The 19,510-nt window shown below is 40.2% G+C and overlaps 1 protein-coding gene across 1 annotated transcript in view; it reads right to left on the bottom strand.

Moving 5' to 3' along the window:
* The window catches only part of CNTNAP5 (contactin associated protein-like 5), an 827,651-nt gene that overhangs the window by 378,445 nt on the left and 429,696 nt on the right, over positions 1–19,510 (bottom strand). Inside the window, exon 8 of the mRNA XM_012727192.1 lies at positions 7,077–7,341. Coding sequence (XP_012582646.1) covers positions 7,077–7,341 — 265 coding nt within the window. The remainder of the gene's footprint in view (positions 1–7,076; positions 7,342–19,510) is intronic.

The raw sequence follows: 19,510 nt of genomic DNA, 5'->3' as shown, positions 1-19,510 counted from the left end.
ATGCTTCCTTTTGGCCATCTTCTCACTGTTCCGTGTCTAGTGATTGGCTTTCCAATCTGTCTTCTGAGTTTATCACCATCTATGACTTCACAGCTGCCTGGTTTGAAGTATTATTCCTCCATTTTACAGATTTCATTTATTCATGCTGAGACACATTTCCTTAATCCTAGATTCCACTTTGTGTTCGGTGCCACTAATGAGACCTAGCAGCATCACTACACAACTGGAAAGCACTGGATAGTGTATACTCTAATGAAAGACCAAAGTGGACTCTGAGCTATGTGACCTTACTGGTATGTTTCTTCTACTTTCTGCAGAAATAAAAACATATTTAAAGCACATATTTATGAGAAAAATGTCTTATTTTCCCTCCACATGAAATGGTTCCGAAGAAACAGCTGTTTCTTCACCAACAAAGCTTGAGGCCCTGTACATTCTAATAATCTTCTTACATAATCAGCTAATGTGATTTAAATAAGGTAACTAGGAAAACAATTTTTCAGATGTGGACTTTCGGCATCTAACTATGTCAACGTCATTGAGTGTCATCACATGAACTTTTTGGAACCAAACATCTCATTCGCAGAAAAAAAAAAAAATCATTGCATGAAAGAGGCAAAATTCACCTTTCTTGCTCTATAATGTGTACTACAATTTGGAGAGTAGAAAAACATGATGTCTGGCATGGGATTTGGCTCTGAATACCTCTAATCAAGGCCACTTAGCCCACTTTCACAAAGAAGACTTCTGGGTTGATAATTTCCTTGAAGATAATAAGAAACAGGGTTGACATCCTGTTTTCTCTCAAGAACTCATAGAAAAGGCTAAAAGGCATTTTAGTGATTCTAGACAAAGCTCTCCTTTAGCAAAAGAGCACAATGAGGTCAGAGAATAAGACTTACTCACATCCCATATCTATGCAGAGCACAGCAAGGCTGGAACCCTGATGGCTAAAATCTCAGCTCAAGCACTTTGTCCAGACTCTTGCTTTTTAGTGTGTGTGTGTGTGTGTGGGGGGGGGGGGTTGGCATTGTGAGAAGCACTATGGTAGGAAAAAAATGACCTCAAATTTTAATGACTAAAGCCCTCAAACCTTTTCTTCCTATTCCCATTTCTTAGCATGCTCCTATTAGAAAAATAAAAATAATATTGAAATGTCAGATCACTTTCAAAATAACTAATGGTGCCAGCTTTTTCTGTAGATTATTTAATGTTTTACATAAAATTCAAAACACTCTGCCCTGATTCTCCAAGGAAATAACCCAAGTGATCTCCTTTATACTTTTTAAGATGTATTTATTAATGCATACAAGAACTGGGCTATAGGCCAGAGGTGAAGGGACTGAGAGGATTCACCAGAGACAGAGTAGGGAGTAGAACAGGCAGAATGACCAAAATGTACTGCTGAGGGAAGCAGTGTACAGAACAGGAGAGGTCTGCATGTCTGGTTTCTTACTTTTGTACAATTTCCTGTTTTCTTAGAAATTTAATTGCTTGGACAATCTCTTTGAGAATCTTTAAAATGACAGCCTTTTTTTTTCCATCAATAAAATAGAATTGGGTGTTTATTACTCAAGAATAGATGTGAACTGAGAGATATAGAGGCCCCCACACACATGGGACCTTAAAAGAAGAGACAAAAATTGAGAGCTGGAAAACACCAAGTAGGATATCCAGGTTTTGCCCATTTAAGAGCTGGATATAGGTCTGTTCTGATTCCCTAAAAGGGGAACTGGCAAGATTCCCTGTGCAGCAATTCATCATAAAAGTTCTGTCCTTATGTCTGTGCGGCCCCTGGAGTCTCATGCAAGGTTCAGTGCACAGGGTGACTAGAATGGGAAAAGCTGTGTCATACAGGACAAAGATTTTGGAAACATATAAACTCTTACTGCAACTCCTTATCACTTAGCATACTTAGTCTTTAAATGAAAAGCCTACTGAGGATTAAGAATTTAAAAAGTTCAGAAGAAAGTATTTTGGAGTATGTGTGTGTGACTCATCATGTCAATATATATAGCCATCTCATCTTATTAGAAGTTTCATTATTTTCTGGGGTAGAGTTATCAAATATGAAAATACTAGTCCCACTGACATAGATTGGGTGGTAAGGGAGAGAGAAAGAGTGTATTCATATAACTTTTATTACAGTATTTAATTTTGTTCTATTTTACTATTAGTTACTGTTGATAATCTCTTATGTTTAACTTATAAATTAAACTTTATTATGACTATGTTTGTGTAGAAATGTAGTAGTAGTTCATAAGGTTGGTATTGCCCAGAGTTTGCAGCAACACTGGTTTCTTAGAACATCTCTCATGAAGAAAGAGTTGTACTCTATAGATAAGTATGATTTATTGTAACAGCATAATAACTAGAATTTATAATAGTATACTGAAGACTCTAGCTTCAGTAGACTATAAGTCTATAAAGACAATAAATTTACCATCTTTTGTCAATACCATTTAACCCAAAAAAGCTGTCTAAAAACATGTTGAAAAGGCTCAAAAATTACAGTCTAAATAGCTTATATTTTTTAAATAAATCTATTATTTATTTGTAAATTTGTCATCTAAAGCAAAATTTCTTTACCTATGAATTTACTTAAACAACTGACAATTTAAAAAAACAAATATTGGAGACAGTGAGAGTGTCAAAACCAAGAACTCGGGAATCCAAAGGAAGGACCTGAGTATGATTATCACCTTGGTTACTCTCAACTAATTTCTTTTTTTTTTTTTTTAAGATTTATTTATTTATGCATACAAGAACTGGAGTACAGGTCAAGGTGCAAGGGAAGTGAGAGGATTCACCAGAGACAGAGTGAGGAGCAGAACAGGCAGATCAAGGAAGTACACTGCTGAGGGGAGCAACGGGACAGTCAGGAGAGTCTGCCATGTGTGTCACCTCCCGGGCCAGGGATCAAACTCACACTGAAGTATCTGCGGCCAGCTTGCAGTTGTGGCATTTTAACCCGTTGTGCCACTAGGGAGGGTCTTACTCTCAATTAATTTCTAATACTCAGTTCCCTCCCAGGTAAGCACTTCATAAGTTTTATGAGGTATTTTCCAAGGTTTTTTTTTTTTTTTTTATGAGGATCTAGCTCAGTGACCTCTACATCACTTATGGTGAAGTGGTGTCCATTTTTTCTTATATCTACACACACCAAACTTTGGAGAAAAGATACTGTTAAGTATAGAAAATAAAGCAGACAAAGGAGGGATTATACTGCAGTCCTCATCATTCTGAAACCTCACTCTTTAAAACAACTAAATTCAGATGGCTTCTATTTTGAGGATGCATTTAGTTTACACTTCTCTCCCTGATTTCCAATGCTAAAAGCCCAACACACCAGCCCCCATAGGAAAAGCACATGCACAGGAATGGAATTCTGGGCCCAGGAGTGAATGTGAAGCATCATCGTGCCTCTCTTCACATGGATTTCATCTTCTCCTTCAGACTTTACAGGTTAGAAACACCTAAACTAGTTTCAACAAAATCTGTAAGTGTTTGTATTTCCTGGCCCATCAATAAAGTATGATGATTTTTTTTGTTTGTTTGTTTGTTTTCTGTGATGTACCATTGTGTCAAGAGTAACCACAATAGCCCTAAGAAATCATTGGGACAATAGTTATTATTTTCTGTTTTTTCATATAGGATTTATAACTCTTATAAAAACATTATGATCTCAGGTACACTGGAAAGTTTCTTCAGAAATATGATGGAAGAGAAAAACTGTCTTTTGTTTGATGTTTGTGTTTGTTTGCTTCCTGCACAGGTAAAAAAAAATGCCAGCAGACACAAAGTCGTAATCCATTTCAAAGAAAAATGAAAGGCATTCATATTTTCAAAAAATTCAGAAAATTCTTCCTAGGGAAAGAAATGGTGCAAGAGTTTTCTCGGAGAGACTTCAAGAACTCAGCACGTTTTAAAAACTTCCCTTTATTTGTTTCATTTTCTGAGAGACAGGTCTGAAATAACTGGCAATTTCCGCCTCTTCTGTACTTGGTAACATGTGGCTTTTACCAGTCTCTGTCAGTCATAAACATGCTTTAATGGATTGACATGTGCTTAATAATACAAACAGCGCCTGGATGCTCTAGAGCAAAGTGCCGCCAGGGCCTGTACTGTATTGGTTGGAGCTGGAAGGGATCCTGCTTAGTGAAATAAGCCAGAAAGAAAAAAAAAAATTCTGGATGGTTTCACTCATAGCAAGATTGTGAGGGATCGGGTGTATGTGTGTGTGTGTGGGGGGGGAGGCATTTTTATTAAGTTAAAATTGACCACTATAAATCAGAGACATTTTACAGGGGTGGAGAATCAAAACTGGGGCAGGAAGAACATACGGGACTGTGATGATGGCATATGGGTGAAGTGGTGGTGGAAAGTCCACAAGGAGTACAGCCAAGATGAAGAAAATGAAGAATCTGCTGTGCCATGTGGATCACCTCCGGAGCCGGGGATTGAACTCAAACTGAAGAGGCTGCAATTAACTTGCAGTGCTATACTCTAAGCTATTGTGCCACCAGAGAGGGCCCGCCAGCTTGCATTTTTTCTTTTTCATCTAAGGAGGATTGAGGTTTAGCTTTTACAACTCTGGACATGAAAACTATTCATGTTTCTAAGTAACTACTGGAACTCATATACATTTTGTAAAAGTCCTACAATGGCATAAATGGCATTCAGCTTTTCACACTTGTTTAGTGAGTCTCCTTCTACCTATAAGTCTGGAGTTAGTGTGGGGGTTGTTAGTAAAGGTTCTTTCTCATATGTACTAAGCCTTTTAGACATTCTAGCTCATTAAATGCTATCACAGGATCCTGATATTAAAAAAAAAAAAAGTTTTCATCTCATGTTATTTACAATCTCTGGCTTGACCCCAAAAGAATAGGACCTCTGAACATCTGCACCCTATATAGTTTGCTTGACTTGAATATGGATTGAACCTAATCACTTGCTTGGAGTGAACATCATATCATAAAAATCAAGGAATGGAACTTCTAGTATTGTCTTAGAGAACAACTGTGGCTTTTGTTGTGGGTGCTGGAGTTCACTCTCTCAGAGCACCCTCTCTGCAGTAGGAAAGCACAGGGCATGAGCCATCTTTCTGAAGAGACCATAGGGATAAGCTTGGAAATGGATCTTCTGAAGCCTGTCAACAGCTATTGGAGATAGACTGGAGGTGGATATATCTCCAGTTGAACTTTGAGATGACTGTAACCCTGCCAGAGAGTTAATTACAGTCTTCTGAGACCTTGAACAAAAAAGTGCCCAGCCAAAGTATCTCTGAACTCCAGACCCATCCAGACTGAGCTATGACAAATGCTGTTTCCAACCATTAAAGTTTGGTATGATTTGTTACATAGCTATAAGTCACTTATATATTCCTACTTACATAGAGACAAAGTTATTCAAAGTTATTCAAAGTCAGAAAACTGTAAGAAGAGGTTACTTTTACAACTAACTCCCAGGCATGGACTCTGCTGCTCTTCCCAGGTGATCAGTGTTTTTTTTGTTCATTTATTGGTATTGAGATTTTCCCATAATATGCTCTGTCAACCCAAGTCCTTTACTATCTAACACAATTTTCTCTAACTTATTTGAATGAAGAAATACAGTATGATGGAGGTGGGGAGATACTTAAGTCGAAGAGAAATGCAATGTTCTGACACCCAGGATGAATATACCCTGGTGCACAGAGAAGGAGGAATTGACTTAGACGACAGAACCAGGGAGAATTCTAAAAGGATTCATGGATGAGCAGTATGCCAATGTCAGATACCACACTGGTCAAGGTCAAGGTTCAGGGCCTGAGCTCAGTGAATGCTTATCACCTAAGAGTGAATCACTACTTATGGAAGGACAGGAGACAGTGAGATAACAAATAGAGAAGGAGGATTGCACTCCATCCTTCCAAACTAAAGAAACAGCAGATGGATGAGCCTAAATATTGAAAAGCAAGATGTGTGCACAGATCTGCTCCATGCTGCTGTATGTTGGACTCCATACTATATTGCTGTAAAAGGGAGTGCTTTCCAAAACTCAGCATTTGAACAGCATTTTTAAGACTAGTAAAATGGCTGGTAACAAAGAAAGAGGCAATCCCGTGGTCTGTTGTAAAATACATGGGTGTTTTATCAGCGAGTCTGATATGGCAACATGTATCTAAGGATGTATGGCCATTTTAGCCTAAATAATATAAATGTTACTGTTAACTCAAAAGAAAGAAATACACTTTAGGAACCAAAAAAAAAAAATTGCAAACTTAAAGTTACACATAGTTTATATATATATATATATATATATAATTTTCTCAGTTTAAAGAGAATTAACAGTATGATGTGCCAAAAGTCATTGCATATGAATGGTATACTTTAAATAGGAACATTCTATGTTCTCTGAATTTACACTTTAATAAAGCAGCTTTTCGAAAAGAAAAACCAAATAAAAGTTTTGTCATAACCAGATGTCACAGGGACTCACATTTACTTAATAGATTAAAAATACATTCTTGAAAGTATTTTCTAAAGCTCAGTAATTTTCACTTGAAGTAGAATGTGGGGGTTGTAAAAAGTCCACAAATTAGTGTTGTGAAAATGGAAACTACACACTTTAGACAAATTCTCTATTGGTCTTCATATTACCGTGTGATTTTAGGATTTATTTAGCTTCATAATCATCCCTCATCAATAAGGGGAAAATAATGTCTTCTGTGAATGACACCATGGAGGGCCCATGCACATCAGAAGAGAACTCAGCAAGGCACTTTGTAACTGGACTATACTATGCTAAACAATACTAGAAAAAAGTTATTGTTCCCACTTTTCCCATGAGATGATTTAGAACCAAGGAAATTAAGGTCTTTGCCAAAGGCTGCATACAAACCTGAATTCAGTGTCTTCTCAAATAAGAAAATAATAAAGAGATAAATAAAAGTCTGCCTCTTCATACAAGAGTAAATTTGTCACTATGGGTCGTATCACATCCCTGGGAACTGAATTCTGAATGTTTGGTTAGAATATCAAACATTTCTTGGGTTGGTCAAACACGGCAGTGACCTAGGTGTCTGCAGTTGGTACCTGTGAGGATTTCAGCAGCGTATTCTGTCTCTTTCTGAATCAAAAGTCTCAGGGTTCCACCCTCCAGGCTCAACAGCAGGGTCCCGGAGCCCTTAGACAGCTCTGTAGACAGAAGCAGACCATCCTTGTTCCATGTTCGAAACTGGAAACTCACTGAGAGTCCATCAATTTGTGGGGTTCCGGGCAGCAGCAAATAACTGCTGCTGGAGTTGACAAATGTGATGGGAACAATTTGTGGTTCGGAGCAGGAAAAAGTGACATTGCCCTGGAAAACAATAAAAATCAAACATATAAAAGCCATTTTTTTATTCTGCAACCTGACATCTGATATAAACAACTAGCTGGAGCTGACCTTAATTTCTGGATCATTCCAAATTCAGCTGTAAGATCTTAAAGGGAAAAGTATGTCAGCTTTGTTAAACTACACCTGCAAGATTGTTCCCTATGCCTGTTTTAGAGATCACATTGTTACCTTAATAGGGGGACATCAAAGATCAACCATCTCCCTACACACACACACACATACACACACACACACACAGTCAAGGGAATGAAGGGAATGGGGAACAACAACACTTTCTAAGGAACCAAACATTTAAAAAACAAACAAACAAACAAACAAATAAAACGATGCACCAAGAAAACTATGTGCCAAGTACTAGGATAGCTTGAAAAGATACACGTGAAAAAATTCTGTTACAATGTGGAAAGTGCTATGAAAGATAACACCAGCTCCCATGGGGCCATGGGAGTTTGGTAGAGGACATAACTAAACAGACAAGGGTTTTCACAACTTGCTTTCCTGAAAGGAAGTAGGGAGGTGAGTTACAGGGATTATACAAGGGTGTGGATATCCAGAGAGGAGAGAGTGTAGCCTGGCTAAGGTTTTCAGCAAAGGCAGTGTGTGCAAAGGATTGACAAAGGAGTCCCTGGGGAATTACAGACAAGCTGTCATTTCTAACATTAAGCAGGGCAGAGAGGCCCCAGCCATGTTGGAAGTGAGGCTAGAAAGATGTCAGAGGCAGAGTTTTAAAGCATTTTTGATTGTTTGCTAAATGATCCTTCTTCAAAGTTGTAAGCAATAAAGAGATGTAAACTGGGATTTGAACTGATTAAGACTATTTTCAAACACTTAGGGTATGGGGATGGGTGAGCAAACTAGAGATGTAGAATATCAAGTACTCATTGAGTAGAACCAAAAAGAGGAAGATTACTTTATGCACAAGGGAAAACTAGTACAGATTTAGTTGAGAATGAATGGAATACATTTTTAAATTAGGAAGTTACAGGAGAATATATCTATATATATACGCCAACACACACATACACACAGTGATGCCCACCTGAGCTGTGTGTTGGGATCAGTTTTACTAGATAAATAAGGAAACAGCCTAGAATGCCTTGAATTTGTGAATAGGTTTTATGTTATGAATGCCATTTGGTTTTCTTTTGCCAGACCCATAGTCAACCTATCATCCATGTCTACACTTTCTCTTTTTAGATTCCAAATTTCCTCAACAATATGTGAGCATATGCAGAGGTAAATAACATAATATTCACATCTAAACAGTCATAGGCATCTAATGTTCCCTGTGAATCTTTTCATTCAAGAAAAATGAATGGTTGCCTTTGTGACATACTGTAGCTCAGTCTTGGAGTCACTGTCATACCCAGTGCCAGGTATACAAAAGGGTTAGAGATTTCTGAAAGAGAAACATCCTGACTTGACTGACTTCCTGAAATCAATTTTGAATCGAGATGACGAGGGAGGTGGATTAGACATCTAGTACAGTTCTCAGTACTAAAGCAGGTTAACCACTCAGGTCCAATAACCTCGTAGTCTGGAAAAACACCTCTATGTGTCAACTGTTTCTTGTGCTCATCTCATATATCTGATCAATGGTAATCTCTAAGCTTTTACCAGTAGAAAATCTCTACCAAATCACTCATCAAGCATACTGTGATGAGCATATTCTTGCACTAAATGTATACACATGATTCCTACTCTTAAAGCTCAAGTCCATAACACAGGGTGAGATCCCTAAAATCCATCAAGAAATTACCCCATTTAATTGGCCTCACAGGACCTGGCAGTTGACTAAATAGGTTGAGTGCTTACATACATCTCTGAGGTATTTTGCACAACACTGCATTCATTTAAAGAATGACAATTCGATTTTAGAGGAGGTAAGCAATTTAACAAAAGTCATATGCCCCATTAGCAGTGACAACAGGAGATGTTCTTATGTCTGTCTTACTTGAAAAACTTTCTTTTAGCTACTTTCTCTGAAATCTCCTCTGCACAGGACACCACCATTTAAGGAAAAATGTACCAAGTTGTTCAGGAAATTCATTACTGCTTCACGTTGCATTTTTTTTTTTTTAAGATTTATTTATTTGTGCATACAGAACTGGGGTACAGGCCAGAGGCTCAGGGGCGGTGAGAGGCTTCACCAGAGATAGAGCGGGGAACAGAACAGGCAGATCGATCGACAAAGTACACTGCTGAGGTGAGCAGCGGGCGGGTCAGGAGAGGTCTGCCGCACCATGTGGTCACCTCCGGGGCAGGCGGAAATCGAACTCATGCGGAAGCAGCTTTAGATTCTCAGTGCTGTGCTTTAACCCGCTGTACCACCAGGGAGGGCCTCACGTTGCATTTTAAAAATATTTATTTATTTGTTTGTTTGTTTATTTATTTAGTTATGCACATAAGACCTGGGGTACAGGCCAGAGGTATGGCGGAGTGGGGGGAGGCAGTAAGAGGATTCAGAAGAGACAGAATAGGGAGCAGAACAGGTGGATCAACTGAAATGCACTGCTGATGGTGAGACAGGAGAGGTCTGCTGTGCCATTTGGGTCAGTTTCCTGACCCAGGATAGAATTCATGTTGCAGTGTTTGTGGAGAGCTTCATATTGCTGTGTTGTAACCCAATGTTCCACCAGGGAGGGCCAACTTTACTTTTTTTTTTTTTTTTTTTTTAAATTTCTGGTAGATTTCCTTCAAAAATGGAAACATCTCCTCTTCTGGCAGATTGACAGAAATGAGATTGTTATTACAGAAAAAAATAATAATAATAACAGATGTTCCTAGAGTGAAGTTTCATCCCTTTCCTTCCTGCCCCGCCCCAGGTCAGTATCACTGCCTCTGCTAACAAATTTGCCAGAGCCAAGTTGTACCCCAAATTTTATGTGTGTAGAAAGTAAAGTGGTTGAGAAGGAGTGACAAAAAGTGTAGGTGGTTATGTAATGCCCCCTTCCTTTTATTGATATAAACTCCAATGTTGAGTTAAGCCCAAGCCATTTTCTGGGTTTTCTGCACTGACAGCCACAGAAGGTGGACCTTAGACAGTGAGGTGTATAGGACCACTGATCCTATGATCAGTTCATTCACACCTGACCAGACGGGTTCTACTGCTCAGGTTCACTTTTTCAGTTCCACTAATTAGCTAACGGGTTCCTATTACTTGAGTTCAAGGGAACTCACAATCCCATAGGGACACTCAAATGTTTCTGGCTCTTTTCTGCTGACAAGAATTCCAGCAAATGCCTCAGGGATTTTCACAGTTAGGTCAAGGACACGTGTGTGGCTGATTTGCTCTATAGGAGTAGGGAAACTGACATGTGTTGGGATAAGCAATCTCTCTCCAGGTGTCTTCTTGGTTACCTCTGGGCCACCTTCTACTCCTCTACCCCCTTCCTCACATTGCCTTCATACTGTCTTCTGATTCCTCACCTTCACACAACTGTCTGAATTGTCCAGAAATTCTGTTTTTAGAGCAAGTAGGAGAGAAGAGATGGGATTAGATGGGGATACACTCTGCACCAAATCCAACAAATGGTATCTGCAAATGTGTTTCCGGCTCAGCTTTCCTTCCCAGCTGTCCATTGCCCCTTCCAGTGAATTCTGTCTCACTGTGCTTACTGCTGATAATGTTGGAGGGCATTGCCTGCTCCCACCAAGTGGGGGGAAATGAAAAAAAAAAAAAGCTAAATGAACTAATGCTACTTTTGAAACATAGACTATTTGATATTTTTCAAAAAATACCACTTGCAACTTCAGAATCCTTTTCAAAACAGCACTTGTGGGAGTCCGTACCAGTCATTTAGAAACTGCATGCCAGAAGAAAATTTACTATAGAATAGCAGCATAGTGTCAAAACAAAATGGTAAAAACCAAGACTATATTGTTCCCTGTATTCCTCTTTATTCTATTAATTCAGCTTTCATCTTGTCCTTATTCCAAGAAGGGAGTTCCACTCCTCAGGCTCTCTCTATTCCATTAAACATTTAATTCATTCAAGCTTTTTCAAGCATTGTAAAACAATGTGTTAAGCACAGGGACTCATAAGTTATACACATAAATGCAATACTGAACCTTTGCATTCCATAGTCATTACATCTTCATTAAAACGTACATTTTAACTGTAATCAACCCATGATACAGAACTGTAATGTCAGACCTCAAAGGTAAAAAGCAGGCTCTGACCTCAGTGGTGAGCTGGAAAGCAGGTCACTTCTTGTCCTGGGTCTTCATTTTTTCCTCCTTCCCAAGCCACATATCTCAAAAGATCTATAGAATCTGTCACTGTAATAAAAAGTCATTCTACATGAAGCTGCTATACCCTTGGCATCTGAAATGCTTCTGACAATGCCACCTTATTCTGGTTGAATGTGACCTCCAACAGCTAATGGAAACTGCCAATCAAAATCAAAACCATGGTGAGGTATCCCAAGTCAGCAATTGCCACTTCTCAATAAGGACCTTCTTTGGTGCCCAAGATGGTAATTCTTTCTTCTTCATGCATGCTGTTCCTTCTCTAAAAGACAAGGGACCCTAAGTGCTGAGTGGAAAATAGAGATACTATCTGCCCTTTGGAAGCCCCCAAACAATAACTAGTTTTGTTTTCTGTGATATACCATGGTCTTTTTTTTGCAATGCTCACAACAGGTTGTAACAGGTATAGGTTTCATGGACTCCTCCCCCAGTCCAGATGCTGGAACTCCAAATCCCATCACTACCAAGGAGAAGCACACGGGGACGTGAGGGCGGAGCTGAGCAGCCAGGTTGGGATAAAACCGGACATGTGAGCTCTCAGTTGGGACCTGGTGTTTTGCAGCTGATCGTTTTTGGCTCTCAATTGGTTTTCAGTGTGCCGGTGGAGTCCAAGTCAGCACAACTGGTAAGGCATCCTAGTTAACCTGTGTTTCTTTCCCTCTTTCCCTGGGTTATTCCTTTACCTTTCTCCTTATAAATAAGTCCATTATTTAACCTTTTGAGTGTGTCCATAATACGATTGAATCGTAAGCGCATGGTTGAAGACCCACAGACAGGCAACCCAATTCATATTGGGGTACCCTGTAACAAGGTGACACTCCACCTTTTTTCATAGATAAAGGAGTTTGATTTCTGAGAAGGGAGCACAGAATTTTAAAGACCCAAAGATTGGTTTATAGACCATCTTAGAGTGACTGTCCATATCTATGTAAAAATACTGTATTTTTTAGATAATTGACAGGAGATGACAATGGATCCTATATGACTTATGAAGATTAATGACCTTGAAAGGATAGGCAGGCCCTCAAATCACAAGTTTGTAATTGCATAAATGTAGAAAGCAAAGCCTTTCATTGATTCAGTATCCTCAAGGTGACCCGGCCTTGAGAGGGCAGAGAATACCTGTTTTAATTGTTACCATGAAGGGATGGTACATAAGGAAAGCATGTCTTAATCTGGAGGATTCCAAAAGTTCACTTAAAGGAGTAACACTGGAATTGAGACTTTACAGAGAACAAGTCAGACTAACTGGAGAGTAAGGAAAAGTGTTCTCTGGGCAAAGAAGAAAAGCATTTGCTAAGGCCTGAGACAGGAATCTGTACAGCATATCCAGGAAGCTGCCAGGTTCACTGACCACTGATCAGAAACCAGCACAACAGACAGGATGAAGAAGAAAGGGCAGAAATCCACAAATCTTAAGAACCTTTAGGCAATGTTGAGGCACTAGAACTTGAGCTTATGGTACAAGAGGGAACTGAAAGGAGTGAAGATACTAGGTTACATGTCTATAAGGTGCTTCAGAGGCGTCCCTCAGGGGGTTGTAGAGTGGGAGTAGGAAGCATATTAAGCACAAAACAAAGGGGCCAAAGGCCACACTTTGGACAGCTATTGTAGCCAGGTAGATAAGAGCAGTGAAGGGCTTGCAGAGAGCTCTTTCTAAAATGGCAAAGAGGGACAAAGTACAAAGTAAACAGATGCTTTCCAGGTAAAATTAACAGGTTGCTACTCAGGGCACAGGAAGGGAAGATAAAATGCGGATCCCACTGCTCTCTGCTTATGTAAGAGACTGAAAATAGGAAAGAGCAAGGATGGTCGCTTACTGCTGATAGACTGTCACCTGCCATGACTGGTGTCCACACCCACTAGAGTGTGGAGACACACTAACAGTAAATACTCATCTGATCAAAGTGCTGTTGCTATGGTAACCTCTCCCCTAAATTCCTTTCCTGCCTCCTCCCTCCACTAGCAGTGACTCTGTACCCTTTCTGTACCCTCCCTTACAGGCTGAGGTTGAATGACTCTTCCTCCTTCCCAAGCCTGGAAGCTTCCCAGTACCCTCCCATCCCTGAGGTAGCTGCCTTCTCCATTAGCTTTCAGTACTGCCTGTTTATCTATATCTCCATAGAGCTGTCTATTCATATATGCACATGCATTTATTAGTATATTTCTTATACCATCTTGTAATAATTAGCTACTCTCTAATACATGCTTAGGTCTTACATAATAATAAATTTGTAACTGAATATAGAACATCTTGTTTCGAATTCTGAGAAGGAAATGAAATTGCTCAATTTGTGCAGAAGTGCATTTTTATCATGCATAATTACTAGGAAAAATCTTACATTTTCTCTGATCCTTATTTTTCTTTTTTTTTTTTTTTTTTTTTTTTTTTTTAAAGAGACTCAGGGGCGGCGAGAGGCTTCACCAGAGACAGAGTGGGGAGCAGAATAGGCAGATCTACGAAGTACACTGCTGAGGGGAGCAGCGGGCAGGTCAGGAAAGATCTGCCACACCATGTGGTCACCTCTGGGGCAGGCGGGAATCGAACTCATGTGGAAGTGGCTTTAGCTTCTCAATGCAGTGCTTTAACCAGCTATGCCACCAGGGAAGGCCCTGATCCTTATTTTTTCATTGCTATAATTGGGAGAATAATATTAGTGTGCTACTTTGGGTGAAATGGGAACCCTTGCCTAACATTATTGCCAAATAGTGCCCCCCCCCAACTCTGTTCCTGTATTGGATGACCAGAGGTGAGTCCTTTCTAGAGTATTAGTTTTCCTCTGGTGACCTGAGGTTGCTGACATGCTGGGTTGTAAAGTTTCTCTGGATTCCCACATTCTTGAGGCATTTGAAATTCAACATGAGGGCCCCTCTCTGGTGGCACAACTGGCTAAAGCACAGCACTATGAAGTTCTCACAGCCACTGTAACATGGGTTCAAACCCTGCCCAGGGAGGGGACCCACATGATGTGGCAGACCTCTGCTGTTTTGCTCGCTGCTCCCCTCAGCAATGTATTTCAGTCAACCTGCATACTCTGTTCATTACTCTGTCTCTGGTGAAATCTCTCACCACCACATCTCAGGCCGATATTCTAGTTCTGACTTCTACCCCAGTTCTTATATACGTAAATAAAAAATAAGTCTTTAAAAATAAAAGAAATTCAACACGAAAATCCTCATGTGTTTGTTATCTGTCCTCTCTTTAGAGGGAGGGCAGGCTTCATCAAATCATTTCAGTTGTTGCCATGAAAAAGGTAACCAAAAACGTACATGTTAATGACTCAAGACATAAGAAAGGAAACTTAAATCTTTTCACTATCAACTCCTATCTAAATGCTGGAAATGGAGCAAGAATCTCCATAAAAGATTATATAAAAATATAATCAAGAGAACTGTAAGAAAACAGAGGATACTGTCACAGGGTGGTGCCCATTAACATAGGAAACCCTAGGTCCCCTGCCCCACCCAAAGGAGAGTGGAGCTAGCTGGGAGGAGAGGCAGATGGAAGGGGAACTTGGGTGTTAAAGAAGCAAGGGGAGCAGACAACATGTGAAGAAGCTGCACTGGCATTTTGGCCTTGGACTGGTTGAAACAGATGTGGGGAGAAACCTGTGTGGAAGTTACAATGGCAGTTTTTAATCTTAATTTTGGTTTTGCTCTTTCCCTCTCAGACTTGTCTGACTCTTTCTGAACTTTTTTCATGAGACCCCAGTGGAAGTTTCTATAGATGTATGGAGGGCTTTTGGGCCTTGCTCTAGGCCAATCCCATTTGGGTAGACTTTTACTCACGAGGATTGGGTAACTTTGTATGCTTGGCTTAGAAACTATATTCTTAGTCTTTTCTGTACTGTTTACTTATTGCTTGAAAGTTCTTTTCCATTAACAGTCTTATATGTTTTGTCTTGATGTGGCAAGTGCCAGAATGGGCAGGTTTGGGGGTACTCTGGTGCCCCCTCCCTGACCTGTAACAATACTATTTCTGTCAGAAGGCAGTATGAGAGGCACCCCAGGGTCCCCAAAAACTCCCACTCTAAGTAGATTCTGTCATCTATCACATAAAGACAAAATATACTTAAATGTATTAAATCCTTTCAATAGAAAAGGACTTTAATACAATTAGTGTGCAATAGAGAGAAGAAAAAGAACATTGTTTCCAAATCAAACACCAAAGTCACCTATTTCTTGCAGGTAAATGCCCAGACAAATAGGGTTGGCCCAAAGCAGTGCAGCTGAGATCCAAAAGCTGCCCACAAATCTAAGACACTTTCTGGTGGCACCCATATAATGATGCAGAAGGGACTAAGCAAGTCTCGAAGGAAAAACACAAGATCGAGACAAAGAATGTTGTCAGCCCCCTCTCCCCCACTTGTCTCTTTTAAGAGTGTCCTCCCTTTCCCTCAAGTTCCTGGAACAAGTACAAGGCCAAGAATCAAGTGTGGCTTGTTTATAGTGCTCTGCTCCAAGTGCCTCCTTAAATCTCCTCCTAATGTCCTTTCCTTTTCCAGCCTCCTCCGTACATCCTTTTCTAGCAGAGAGCTAGAGAAAACTGCTGCTCAGCTACACCCTCCTTGACTGAAGCAGTTAACCTGGAACCTCCCCTTTCTAGGTCTATCACACTGCTATACCCTGATGGCAAAGCCTTTTTTTGAAAGACAGAAAATGGGATCAGGCTCCATCCCATTCAGTATACAGGAATTTGCTACATAAAGGTAAAGAGGGTCTTTTCACAACTTGTGAAGCCAGGTGAAGATTTAACAATGGAATATTCAGTCTTTACAACCCTACAAAGCATTCTTTTGAAAGGAACAGCCTATCGTTTTGATAGCTGAGAAATATCCCATTATTACAGTATATTTACCACATCTTTTTAATCTAGTCATCTATTTTTGGCATTTGGATTGACTCCACATCTTCCCTATTGTAAAAAGAGCAGCAATAAACATGGGGGTGTGGGTTTCCTTTTGAATAAGTGTTTTTGTGTCCTTTGGATAGATCCCTAGAAGTGGGATTGATGGGTCATATGGAACCTCCATTTTTAGCAATTTGAGAAACCTCCATACAACTTTCCATAGTAGTTGAACCCGTTTGCATCCACACCAGCAGTGCAGGAGAGTTCCTTTTTCTCCACATCCTCGCCAACATTTGTTGTTGCTAGTTGTTTGAAGATATGCCATTCTCACTGGTGTGAGACGGTGTCTCATTGTGTTCTTAACTTTCATTTCCCATATTACAAGTGATGTTGACCATTTTTTTCATATGTTTGTTGACCATCTGCATTTCCTCTTTGGAGAAGAGATTTTTTAGCTTTTCTAGCCATTTTTCGAAGGGGTTGTTCACTTTATTTTTATTGAGTTTCATCAGCTCTTTGTATATCTTTGTGATCAGTCCTTTGTCATTAGTATTGTTTGCAAATATTTTCTCTCAGTCAGTGGGATGTCTCTGTTTTGTGTGATGTCTCTTGCTGTACAAAGAGCACTTTAACTTGATGCAACATGGATGGAGCTGGAAGGATCATGCTTAGTGAAATAAGCCAGAAAGAAAAAGAAAAATACCACATGGTTTCACTCATAGCAGGAGTGTAAGGGATCAGGTAAAAGCAAAAGTTAATTGCAATAAAGTAAAAATGAAAAAGAGGGCCCTCCCTGGTGGCGCAGCAGGTTAAAGCACAACACTGAGAAGCTAAAGCCACTTCAGCATGAGTTTGATCCCCGGCCCTAGAGGTGACTCACATGGCGCGGCAGACCTCTCCTGACCTGCTCGCTGCTCCCCTCAGCAGTGTACTTCATCAGTCTGCCTGTTCTGCTCCCCACTCCCCACTGTCTCTGGTGAATCCTCTCACCGCACCTGTGCCTTTGACCTGTACCCCAGTTCTGTATACAAAACTAAATAATATCTTTAAAAAATATATGAAAAAAGAACAAATAACCATAAACCAGAGACATTCTACGGGAGTGAAGAGGGGAATGGGATCAAAATTGGGTGAGAAGAGCACACGGACTTTGGTGATGGCACACGGATGAAGCGGTAGTGGGAAGTCCATGGGGATTACAACCAAGATAAAAAAATGTACAAAATGAAGAATAACATAAAAAAATATTATTTTTTTTTTTTTAAGGAAGGAACAGTTTAAAGATTTCATCGTCTTCCTCTAGTATTAGTTAGCATTTCTTTAATTGGGGATAACTGAAACCCCTCCTAATAAGAATAATTACAGCTTGTACCTCTGCTCTTATATGCATAAATAACTCTTAAAAATACTTTCATATGAAAGTTAAAAAAAAAAGAATAATTACATTCTTAAAGGCAATGACTCACTGTTCCTTCTTTCTTTCACTGTTTCTCTCTTTCCTTATTTCCCTGCTGCTTCTCAGTCCTTTTCTCCATCTTTTCTAGTTCCCCCTCCTCACCTAGCTCTCCTCTCTCTTAGGGTACGGCAGGGAATTTACAGAGGTATGTTTCACATTAAAAAAAAAAAAAAAGGAGTCGATTAAAAAACATATGAATCAGGAGATAATCTGCTTACTATTTCTCCTCCTTTCCAGGAAGAGGCTAAAAATGCTTTACAAAGAGAATAGTAGGTTAATTCTGAACTTTACTGGGAATTACAGTGTTTACAGCTTTCTTGGAGATGACAAAATACGAGAAGTTATATGTCAACTGCCCAGCAGGTTACTGAACCAGAGCTTTGCAGTGAAAGTCAGAAGAAAACAATGAGACACAGGTTCTGAGCCACCATTGATGGAAGAAAGAATAGAAAATCCAAAGGAGGCATCACAAAACTGACTCGCACAAGGAGGTGAGGGTAGAAGGGATTAGCAAAGCCATTGACCCAGCTACAGAAACGAAGATCCTTAGGCACCAATGCCTACATTACAAAGCACAAGACCCAAGCAGGTATCAGACTGTTTGGGACTTTCTAGAGCACAGACCCAAAGGTAAAGATGAGGAGACTGAGCCCACTGTATAATCTCCTGTCTCTTTCAGATTCTAGTCAAAGTTAACAACAAACCTAGGCTCACAAGGAGTGAGCCCCTCACAGAGAAAAGCTGTCTATATCAGTGCAATCTCTGCATTAGCATGGTGTAGCAGTCCTCTGCCCACCTGTGACTATGCAGGTGCTTCTTTCCACCCACTCTCTCCCTCTGCAGGGCAGCAGCACCCTGCCTGCCTGTGGCCTGTATCATGCTGGGTCTTCTCTGCACTGACCTCTCTCAGCAGATGTTGTTCTACTCAAGGTCACTCGCCTGCCACCACGCAGGCCTCTCTCAGCAAATCTGCCCCTTTTGGGACAATTCTTCCTGCCCGCTTGTGCCTATGCATGTGCCCTTTATTCCTCTATCCTTTTCCCAAATAAACCTGATCTTTAAATATAACTGAAGTCTCTGTGTTATGGAGAAACTCACCATGTGCCACTGAAAGGGGTGGGGTGTTGGGGCTCTTGTGGAAACTTTCTTAGAGTGAAGGCAAGAACACCACACTCCAAACCCAGAGACTCCAAAAAAAAAAAAAGCATCAACTCACCAACTGCCTCTTTCCAAACATCTAGGCCACCCTGCCACCAAATCTGAAGTGAGTTGAATGCTAATGTAATTTTTTAAAACTCATTCAAACTAAGGCTTTATTCTGTTAGAGGGAAAGAATAGCCTGAAGGAACTCCACACAGGTTTTGTGGACTCTACTCCTGTTCCAGTCATCAAAATATGGGAAACTACAAATCCTATCACCACCTAAGGGAAGATTGCTGGGACCTAAGGGTGGTGTTAGGCAGCCAGGTTTGGTATAGAACCAGATGTGTGGGCCTTGGGAGTCTCTTGGTTCTCTTGGCTCTTGGGCCTCTTGGCCTGTACCCTAGTTCTGTAAATACAAATAAATAAATCTT

This window comes from Condylura cristata, unplaced genomic scaffold (assembly GCF_000260355.1).
Source record: "Condylura cristata isolate star-nosed mole 26May11 unplaced genomic scaffold, ConCri1.0 scaffold00002, whole genome shotgun sequence".
NCBI classification, from domain to species: Eukaryota; Metazoa; Chordata; class Mammalia; order Eulipotyphla; family Talpidae; genus Condylura; species Condylura cristata.
Note: the sequence above shows the minus strand (reverse complement) of the source record. Positions and strands in the feature narration are given on the sequence as shown.